The sequence below is a fragment of the Salvelinus fontinalis genome, chromosome 29, assembly GCF_029448725.1.
Source record: "Salvelinus fontinalis isolate EN_2023a chromosome 29, ASM2944872v1, whole genome shotgun sequence".
NCBI classification, from domain to species: Eukaryota; Metazoa; Chordata; class Actinopteri; order Salmoniformes; family Salmonidae; genus Salvelinus; species Salvelinus fontinalis.
The window spans coordinates 31,286,033-31,297,297 of NC_074693.1; the positions used below are offsets into that span (position 1 = coordinate 31,286,033).

The 11,265-nt window shown below is 47.6% G+C and overlaps 1 protein-coding gene across 2 annotated transcripts in view; it reads left to right on the forward strand.

Annotated features, from left to right (window-relative positions):
* Positions 1-9,679, forward strand: part of LOC129827832 (spondin-2-like) — a 28,589-nt gene extending 18,910 nt beyond the window's left edge. For both annotated transcript variants that reach the window (XM_055889051.1, XM_055889052.1), the window contains 4 exons: positions 4,784-5,004; positions 7,642-7,833; positions 8,166-8,337; positions 8,472-9,679. In XM_055889051.1, the coding sequence (XP_055745026.1) occupies positions 4,784-5,004; positions 7,642-7,833; positions 8,166-8,337; positions 8,472-8,659 (773 nt within the window). In that variant the 3' untranslated portion in view covers positions 8,660-9,679. The remainder of the gene's footprint in view (positions 1-4,783; positions 5,005-7,641; positions 7,834-8,165; positions 8,338-8,471) is intronic.
* The last annotated feature ends 1,586 nt before the right edge of the window (positions 9,680-11,265 follow it).

An 11,265-nucleotide genomic window follows, 5' to 3' on the forward strand; every position in this document is an offset into this window, starting at 1 on the left:
CCACATCTGTCAATTAACTGGGAAACCTAATCAAGCTATTAAGCCGGTACCACTGTTTCCTATTCCTGTACTCAGCCAACCTTTTGAGTATCTGATTATTGACTGTGTGGGTCCTTTGCCTCGTTCTAAAAAGGGTAGTAGTTACCTGTTCACTGTGATGTGTCAGACCACAAGGTTTCCAGCAGCCTATCCTCTCCGGTCTATCACGACTAAGTCTGTGTTAAAAGCTTTGACTCAGTTTCTGTCACTGTTTGGAATACCTAAGGTCATTCAGAGTGATCAAGGGTCTAATTTCACCTCTAATCTATTTGGTCAGGTTCTCCAACAGCTCCATATTAAGCACAATCTGGCTAGCGCCTATCACGCGCAAAGTCAAGGAGCACTAGAACGTTTCCATCAAACACTTAAGTCTTTGTTAAGAAGTTATTGTACTGAGATGGATAAGGATTGGGAGGAGGGGTTGCCTTGGTTATTGTTAGCCGCTAGGGAGGTTTCACAGGAGAGCACCGGTTTTAGTCCAAATGACCTTGTGTTTGGACATAGGGTGCGGGGACTTCTATCTGTTCTTCAGGATGACTGGAAGTCTCCCGAGCCTCCTCAGTCTTTGTTATCGTATGTGTGTGATTTCCGGCGCCGCTTGTATGCCGCTGGCGAAATGGCTAAAGAGAAGCTATCATCTTCACAGGAGAGGATGAAAAACATATTTGATCGCCGAACTGAGCCACGTCACTTTAGTCCAGGGGACCAGGTTCTTGCTCTGCTGCCAATTGTTGGTTCTCCTTTTGAAGCCAAGTTTCAAGGTCCATATACAGTGGTGCGCAAGTACACTGAGCAAAATTATCTAGTTGCCACTCCAGAACGGAGGAAAGCACACCAGCTGTGCCATGTAAATTTGTTAAAACCCTATTATGCACGTTCCTCAGAGACTGAACAGTGGGAATCTATAGAGGACGGTAAACCTGTTCTTTTGGCTGAAACCGTTATTCCCTTGGATTCTTCTCAGGATAGGTCTACGAATGAGGAGGAAGATGTTCCTGGTCCCGACGATTGCATACTGCAGGGTAGATTGAAAAACTCAGAGACACTGGATATTTTGGGCAGCATTCTCACTCATCTACCCGTTGATAGGCGGGAAGAGATGGTTGGTCTGATTCAGAGATTTCCAGGTTTGTTTTCTGATACACCTACCCGAACAAACTTGATAGAACATGATATTGACGTTGGAGATGCTGACCCCATTCGTCAGCGGTTCTATAGAGTTAAAACAAAGATCCAGAAAATCACATTGTATGATTTTTAAGTCATTAATTTGCATTTTATTGCATGACATAAGTATTTGATACATCAGAAAAGCAGAACTTAATATTTGGTACAGAAACCTTTGTTTGCAATTACAGAGATCATACGTTTCCTGTAGTTCTTGACCAGGTTTGCACACACTGCAGCAGGGATTTTGGCCCCCTCCTCCATACAGACCTTCTCCAGATCCTTCAGGTTTCGGGGCTGTCGCTGGGCAATACGGACTTTCAGCTCACTCCAAAAATGTTCTATTGGGTTCAGGTCTGGAGACTGGCTAGGCCACTCCAGGACCTTGATGCTTCTTACGGAGCCACTCCTTAGTTGCCCTGGCTGTGTGTTTCGGGTCGTTGTCATGCTGGAAGACCCAGCCACGACCCATCTTCAATGCTCTTACTGAGGGAAGGAGGTTGTTGGCCAAGATCTCGCGATACATGGCCCCATCCATCCTCCCCTCAATACGGTGCAGTCGCCCTGTCCCCTTTGCAGAAAAGCATCCCCAAAGAATGATGTTTCCACCTCCATGCTTCACGGTTGAGATGGTGTTCTTGGGGTTGTACTCATCCTTCTTCTTCCTCCAAACACGGCGAGTAGAGTTTAGACCAAAAAGCTATATTTTTGTCTCATCAGACCACATGACCTTCTCCCATTCCTCCTCTGGATCATCCAGATGGTAATTGGCAAACTTCAGAAGGGCCTGGACATGCGCTGGCTTGAGCAGGGGGACCTTGCGTGCGCTGCAGGATTTTAATCCATGACGGCGTAGTGTGTTACTAATGGTTTTCTTTGAGACTGTGGTCCCAGCTCTCTTCAGGTCATTGACCAGGTCCTGTCGTGTAGTTCTGGGCTGATCCCTCACCTTCCTCATGATCATTGATGCCCCACGAGGTGAGATCTTGCATGGAGCCCCAGACCGAGGGTGATTGACCGTCATCTTGAACTTCTTGTCCTGTAGCCCATCCCAGCCTTGTGCAGGTCTACAATTTTATCCCTGATGTCCTTACACAGCTCTCTGGTCTTGGCCATTGTGGAGAGGTTGGAGTCTGTTTGATTGAGTGTGTGGAAAGGTGTCTTTTATACAGGTAACAAGTTCAAACAGGTGCAGTTAATACAGGTAATGAGTGGAGAACAGGAGAGCTTCTTAAAGAAAAACGAACAGGTCTGTGAGAGACGGAATTCTTACTGGTTGGTAGGTGATCAAATACTTATGTCATGCAATAAAATGCTAATTAATTACTTAAAAATCATACAATGTGATTTTCTGGATTCCGTCTCTCACAGTTGAAATGTACCTATGATAAAAATTACAGACCTCTACATGCATTTAAGTAGGAAAACCTGCAAAATCGGCAGTGTATCAAATGCACTGTATTTGAGTATCAACTACTCAAATACAGTTCTCCCCACTGTATACAGAATATATGTATACAGAATAAGCTCCTTACAGTATTCCAAACCATATTGGTATTGTCTCAATGATCTATAATGGCCTCATCTCTTTGCCCTTTTCCCCCCATGACAACTGGTTGGTGAATGGAAAGGACACTCATACCTTCACTCATCTCTCAAGTCCTTTCACTTCAGGGCTCCCAATTAAAAAGGGGGACCGAGGGGTGGCTATTTTGAGAGAGAGCAGATCAGGGATAGCAGGCCAGTCTGGGATAGCCGGCCGGTCCGGGATAGCCGGCCGGTCCGGGATAGCCGGCCGGTCCGGGATAGCCGGCCGGTCCGGGATAGCCGGCCGGTCCGGGATAGCCGGCCGGTCCGGGATAGCCGGCCGGTCCGGGATACTGGCTCGGCTTGCTCTTTTCCTCACCTGATCAAGTGTTGGAGGTTTGAGGGCTCACAGCTGGCCAATTAACCCGCCTCGGGCATCTCTTTCCCCCCATAGCCTGGCCCTGCGGTCCCCCTACTCCAGCCAACCCCCAGCCCACTACACACACACACATGGGGAGAGACAGAGCGACACTAATTAGGAAAGGAGTGAAGGGGAGGTAGAGAGTGGTGAGGCAGTCAAGCTAAACACTACCAGATGATGCAGAGCGGGTACCTTTCGCTCTCTCTCCTTCTATCTCTCCTTTCTCCTTCTGTCTATTCCCCCTACTGTCTCTCTGTCCTTCTGTCTCTCTCTCCTACTCTCCCTCTCTCCTTCTCTCTCCTTCTCTCCATCTGGGGGCTGCTGGTGTCCTGGAGGCATATGAGTGCTGAGATGTTTTTTAGGGTGTGGTGGGATTAGATATCTTACCTCACTCAGGGAAGGGGGATCAGGATCTACTTGGCTCTGCTGCCCTGCCTTACCAGCGTGGATGGATGGCAGATGCGTGTGCCAGAGATGTGTGTGCGCCAGACTTGATCTCTGCATCACTGTCTGTGGCCGCCGTTGGTTTGTCTGGCTTCCAGAACTCCCAGCCATACCCTTTCAGCCTGCCAGAGGGTGACGGCCTGTTTCTGCATATAGAGACAGTAACCTTGCACATGCTGTAGGCCCTGGGGACATGGACACGTCTCTGATGACTTTAGACTGGAGGGGACCAGGGGGTCAAGGACATGGGGCCCAGGGAAGAAAGTTATACAAGAGAGTCATTAGTCAGAGGGGCCAATGAATGGAGTTTGTTACAGCTGGAGAAGAAAACCATGACCCATTAGGGGTCTGGGAGTTGAGGAGGGGGATCATTTTTTGCAGGAATAATTTGAAACGTGACATGTTATTATTGGGTTTCAGGGACTTGAAGTTTGTAGGAAACCTGTTAGTATGGAAATTAAATTAAGTGTGTAAGTGACGGCTGTTGAGGAGAAACAGGATCATGTGTGTTTTTTGGGTGTGTCTGGAGTGTGTGTGTACGTGTGTGCATGTGGTGAGGTAAGGCAGAGATGTTATGAGACAGACTGAGACTGTGGTCGCTGACCCTCTGCAAGCCATATAACAACTGATCCTGGGCCAGGCCACATGATGCTTATAATGGAGAGTGACGGGACAAAGAACATAAGAACATCAGTTCTTAAGGGCAAAGAGAGAACAAAGGCAACCATCTGTCCCAAAGTAAAGAAAACAGTGGTACTGTGAGATATCAGAAAAGGGGGTGTGGAGGTCTTAGTATGAGGTCTTGGTGTTAGTAAAGGTCTTAATATTAGTAAAGGTCTTGGGATGAGTAAAAGTCTTTGGATAAGTACATTTTTTTATTTAACCTATTTTTAACTAGTCAGGAACACATTCTTATTTACAATGACGCCTACCTGGGAACAGTGGGTTAACTACCTTGTTCAGGGGCAGAACGACAGATTTTTACCTTGTCAGCTCGGTGATTCGATCCAGCAACCTTTCAGTTACTGACCCAACGCTCTAACCACTAGGCTACCTGTCGCGAGTAAAGGTCTTGATTGCAGTGAGATGAACTGATGCAAGATGAGAGAATGATGACATTAAGGAAGGAGAGATGCATTTTCAGAGGATTAAAAAATAACCTGTCTCCCTGTCCTCTCCCAACAGCTATCACCCATAATAAGCAGCACCGGCTGTTTCAGGAGGGGGCGCTGGCTAGTATAGGGGTGCAGAACTTTGCTGAGGTAGGGGTGACGGTAGATCTGGTGAAGGGGGCGAAGGATGCCAGGAAGAGACAAGCGGTCGGTGCCATGTACAGAACAGCAGGCATCGCCACTGGCATCGGGCACAGCTCCACAGAACTGCTGCTGCAACCACGGAGCCCACTGGTAGACATGATACACACACACACACAGGCACACACACAGGCACACACACAGGCACACACATATGCGCACACACACCACTATTTACACACACGTTACTGCTTTCCATAAACCTCTCCACAACCCTTTCCATAGTCCAGTTCCTCTCTCTCTCTAAATATACGGACACGTCATGACGTTATCAACTCTGTTCTGCTCTCCGCTCCCACCACAAACCCTAAGCAACAAACACTCCTCAACTCAATCCATAGTCAACTCATGACCCGGCCCCACCAAAGGCAAACCCCTTGACTCAATCCACCCTCCCTGACCAAACACATCGCTAGTCTTTTCCAGTGTTCCAATCAGGCTAAGTTTAGCATCCAGCCCTATGGCCACAAACTCCCTCATCCGTTCTGTCTGGACTGTGTCTGCTGTCTCCCCTGATGAACTTAGGGCCCGGGCTGGGGCTGAGGCTGGAATGATAGGTTGAGACTGGAGCATTATTCTGGGGCTTGGGCTGAAGCTAGGAGTGAAACTGGGACTGGGAGGGATGCTATCCAGAATAGGTGGGTTCTAGGCTGCCTGGGGTTGGGACTGGGACTGGGAGGGATGCTATCCAGAATAGGTGGGTTCTAGGCTGCCTGGGACTGGGAGAGATGCTATCCAGAATAGGTGGGTTCTAGGCTGCCTGGGAGGGATGCTAGCCAGGATAGGTGGGTTCTAGGCTGCCTGGGGCTGGGACTGGGAGGGATGCAGTTCTGTTATAATCTCCACCCGGCACAGCCAGAAGAGGACTGGCCACCCCTCATAGCCTGGTTCCTCTCTAGGTTTCTTCCTAGGTTTTGGCCTTTCTAGGGAGTTTTTCCTAGCCACCGTGCTTCTACACCTGCATTACTAGCTGTTTGGGGTTTTAGGCTGGGTTTCTGTACAGCACTTCGAGATATTAGCTGATGTACGAAGGGCTATATAAAATAAAATTGATTGATTGATTGATGCCATCCAGAATAGGTGGGTTCTAGGCTGCCTGGGGTTGGGATTGGGAGGGATGCTAGCCAGGATAGGTGGGTTCTAGGCTGCCTGGGGTTGGGACTGGGAGGGATGCTAGCCAGGATAGGTGGGTTCTAGGCTGCCTGGGGCTGGGGCTGGGACTGGGAGGGATGCTATCCAGAATAGGTGGGTTCAATACTAGTTGTGCCCCCTTGTGGATTTCAAATGGCCCCTTAGGTATGTCATCCTGTTGCAGGGTCTGACACGCACACAAACGCTCTCACACATTCTCTTTTCCACAAACCAAACACGTACACAATGCTCCAGACATCCCAAACTCACATGATTCTCATCCTCATATCCATAAACCCCCACGTTATTTCTGTAAAGCACATAATTGGAACCAGACAACAACTCATTACCAGAACCAATCCAATCTACTTTGTATGAGGAAACCACTGCATTTCTACAGACTAGAGCTTCCAGAGAAAATCGGACAGTCATGCATATTTCCCCTAAACCTCTGGTACTGCCAGGTTTGGGCGGGTTGAGGTTGGGGATTTTTCATTCTCTTGACTGGGGCCTGGGATTCTGTGGACCCTGGGGAGATCATGCCTAGATGGAGTGTGAGTGTGAATATTAGGTATCAGTGTGTGTCAGTGAGTGTCTCTGGCCTTCAAATCAAATTTTATCAACACGACAACACCTTATCCCCCTCAGGAGACTGAAAAGATTTGGCATGGGTCCCTTAAAAAGTTCTACAGGTGCATCATTGAGAGCATCCTGACTGGTTGCATCCGCCTGGTATGGCAACTGCTCGGCATCCGACCGTGAGACGCAACAGAGGGTAGTGCGTAAGGCTCAGTACATCACTGGGGCCAAGCTTCTTGACACCCAGGACCTATTTTTTCCCATTTTTGTGGTATCCAATTGATCTTGTCTCTTTTCAGTCTTGTCTCATCGCTGCAATTCCCGTACGGACTCGGGAGAGGCGAAGGCCGAGAGCCGTGCGTCCTCCGAAAAACAACCCAGCCAATCTGCACAGCTTCTTGACACAATGCCCACTTAACCCGGAAGCCAGCCGCACTAATGTGGTGGAGGAAACACTGTACACCTGGCAACCGTGTCAAGGTGCACTGCGCCCGGCCCGCCACAGGAGTCGCTAGTGTGCGATGGGTCAAGGACATCCCTCCAGGCGAAACCCTCCCCTAACCCGGACGACACTGGGCCAATTGTGCGCCGCCCCATGGGGCTCCCGGGGTCGTCCAGGCTGCGACAGATCCTAGACTCGAACCCAGAATCTCTAGTGGCACAGCCTTTGACCACTGCGCCACTCGGGAAGCCCTTCCAGGACCTATATACTAGGCGGTATATCCCATCCAAGCCCATCCATCCTCCCCCATCCAAGCCCGTCCACTCCACCCAATCTTGTCCCAGCCCAGCCCAGAGCCCTGAATAGCGGGCATTTAACCTCATACAGGAAACAGCGGACACACTTCAGGCTTTAACACAACCAGGACCAATTTTGTCCACCCATGTGTGTGTTAGCATCAGCTATAACCCTGTCTTATTAGCACAGTCAATATTACACAAACAGGATCTGAATAGTGTACTGGATCTAAACTCTCTCATTCCCACTCTCCCACTCCTTCCCTCCCTCTATGGACACAGCTCTCTCTGATGGTGAAAGTGATCCCCAGCCCTGATTGGTTCGTGGGGGTGGACAGTCTCAACCTCTGTGAAGGCGGCAAGTGGAAACAGGACGTGACCCTTGACCTCCAACCCTTTGATGCAGGAACAGACAGCGGCTTCACTTTCTCCTCTCCCAACTACCCCACCGTCCCCCAGGAAAACATCACACGGGTGAGACTTCTCCCCTCTTTTCACTTTCACCTGAGGGGGAAGAGGGCCATGGAGGTTACCCCTTCCTCTGTAATGACTAGTCTTTAAATAGACCAAACGTAGCCTGTATAGGGGAAGCGGCCCACCCCCTTTTATGTAGGTATGCTGCTAACATTACCCTAATATGAAAGACTTGAAAGTATAGGCCTAATTTAGTTTTACCTCTAACATAATGTCACAGTTCAAGCACACAGCTTTGAATTATTAATGAGTACCGGTCATAATCTGGGATTTTATTTTGTATTTTAGGGTTTGTTGTTGACAGTTTTCTATGTGCTGTTGTCCCCCTCCAGATTACTTCCCAGATGCCCAAGCACCCAGCCAACTCCTTCTACTACCCCCGTCTCACAGAGCTGCCGCCCATAGCCTCCATACGGCTAACCAGACAGAGACGTTCATCCTCCCGTCAAACTCCCATGTCCAATCACATTCTGCCTCACCCAATCCACCCTCAACGCTTCTCAGGTAGGTTGACATGGACACGGTCGTGTGCATGCCTCTTTCAAATCTCTCTTTCTCTCTCTCTGTGTTAATCAAATTTCTGTGTGTTTCTGTGCTATTAATTCACTAAATTCTCTCACTCTCTATCCACCTCTCAGAGACACCTTTGGATTGTGAGGTGTCTCTGTGGTCGTCTTGGGGTCTGTGTCTGGGGCCCTGCTCCAGTGGAGGGGTCCGCCATCGTACCCGCTACATCCTCCTGTGGCCAGCTAACGCTGGAGCCCCCTGTCCTGAGATGGAGGAGCAGACCGAGTGCATGGCACACAACTGCCTGAAGCCCCAGTGACCCCTGACAGAGTAGGGTGAAGTTGCCCCTAGACACTGATCTAAAGTCTTTTAGGTTGAGGCCAGTAAGGTTAGGATTCGGTTGGGGAATGGTAAGCTGATCCTAGATCAGGGGGAACTTCTAGTTGGAGCGACTCCCATCTCCAAGTTAACACTGGGACTCATACACATTGCCGGACTCTGAGAATTATGCAACACCACAATAATGCAAGCAATGGACTCTTTCACTGCAGAATGCCAGTTTTGTATTAAATTGAGTTTACTCTTTGATGTGGTCTTGGTATAGAGTACTAAAGTCAATTTAAAGTCAAACCAGTCCTCTAATACTTTTCCTTGAGGACTTGTATTAAGAAACACTGTTGTTGATCGATGACAAGCACCCACATGGCAAAAGAGAACAATGAAATTATCAGTGGACATAAGAGAGACACAGCTATGTAGAGTATGTCCTTGCACATAAATAATACTCTCTTACTTTGTGGAACCTGGGGCATTGATTTTATATGGGAATCTTACATGATGCTCAGCTCAGTGCACAGCCATCATTCAACAACCACACAGATAGATTTATAAATACCCTTTTCACAAGACACAACTGAAGGCTAACTATAGCCCAGTACCCCATGTCAGAAACCCTAGCCAAGTTGGAGAGACGGTTTTATAAAAGAAAAAAAGATACAGGTTTTGTTTTTGCAGTTATCTGTTCACTCTTTTAATTTGTAGGACACATTTTGTATGTTATGTAACTCATGATGAAATAAATACAAATGGAGGTGTTTTCAGTAAATAGAAAAGTCTGTTTTCTTTGATTTCTGCCAAGGGAGCTGAACAGTCTTAATGTGTTAGTTATGAAAAGGCCTTGAACAAATGTGAAACTGCTGTCACACTGAAGAACGCCCTTGAATTATGTCTAATAGGAGTTCCAGTAATCCACAATTTATTTGTGTTGTGTAATTTTAACAGTATTGACACTTCTTTATTGGTCTGGCTAAGGCCTTTACCTACTAAATAAAGACATGGAGTCACTAATAAATATCACTAAACGACAAGGACATTGATTCAGTAAATGAAGGCTATATCAACAGATATTACAAGAGAGCAAAGCACTACACTCTTAACATTAAATGAATGAAAGAAAATGCAATTGTATCACTATTCAGTAGGCCTTATCCAAGCTACAATGAAGCTTGATGTACAAGTACACCCCCTGGACAGGATGCTAAGGGCTCTATTCAATCTGTAAAGTTTAAGCATTAAAGATGGGGCCTACGGAGTGGCACAGCGGTCTAAGGCACTGCATCGCAGTGCTTGAGGCGTCACTACAGACCCAGGCTGTGTCACAGCCGTCCGTGACCAGGAGACCAATGAGGTGGCGCACAATTGGCCTAGCGTCGTCTGGGTTGGGGTTTGGCCGGCTGGGATTTCCCTGTACCATTGGGCTCCAGCAACTCATTGTGGCAGGCCAGGCGCCTGCAAACTGACTCTGGTCGCCAGGTGTACGGTGTTACCTCCGACACATTGGTGCGGCTGGCTTCCGGGTTAAGCGAGCAGTGTGTCAAGAAGCAGTACGGCTTGGCAGGGTTGTGTTTCGGAGGAAGCATGGCTCTCGACCTTCACCTCTCCCGAGTCCGTAGGGGAGTTGCAGCGATAGGACATGATTGTAACTAACAATTGGATGTCACAAAAAAGGGGTAAATAAAATTAAAACAAAAAAATACAAATACTGTTAGCGTTACAGATTCCACGATAGTGCTGGCTGAACACAGATTCAGTTTTCAAAACCTTGTACACAAACACTCTTCATAGTCCAATAATGAGTTATCAAACAAGTGTTCTATTTAATTATGCAGTAATATCTTGCTTTTATTATCTCCATCCTCTACAACTCGGTGTTTGGACATACAGTGCGTTTTTAAATGTTATGGCACCACCTTGTGGCTGACACTGGGACACATTAATACTTGAAGGAGTATCTTGTAGGAGTCGGCGTGGGGTCATCCCCCCCAAAAACAACAAAGAAATATATATTTTTAAAGAAACTCAGTCAGGCTTTCAACTTACTCTTGATACTTAAGTATCAAAAGTAAAAGTATAAATCATTTGAAATTCCTTATATTAAGCAAACCAGACGGTTTTTTTTGCAATGCAAATAGTCTGGGTAGCCATTTAATTAACTGTTCCAGAGTCGTATGGCTTGGGGTCTATGAGAAGCGGCTGGAGTCCTTGGCAATTTTTAGGGCTTTCCTCTGACATCGCCTGATATAGAGGTCCTGGGTGGCAGGAAGCTTGGCCCCAGTACTGGACCGTATGCACTAGCCTCTGTAGTACCTTGCGGTCGGAAGCCGAGCAGTTGCCATACCAGGCGATGATGCAACCAGTCAGTATACTCTCGATGGTGCAGCTGTAGAACTTTTTGAGGATCTGAGGACCCATGCCAAATCTTTTCAGTCTCAAGGGGGAATAGGCCAACTGGTAAAACTCCACACTAAAATGCATGTGATAGACTGTGAAACAAATTGACAGATTTGCAGTTTGTGGGTTAAGGTTGAGCAAAAGGTAAAAAATTACTGCTTCTAAACACTGCTTTGTACAGAGTATACCACATCT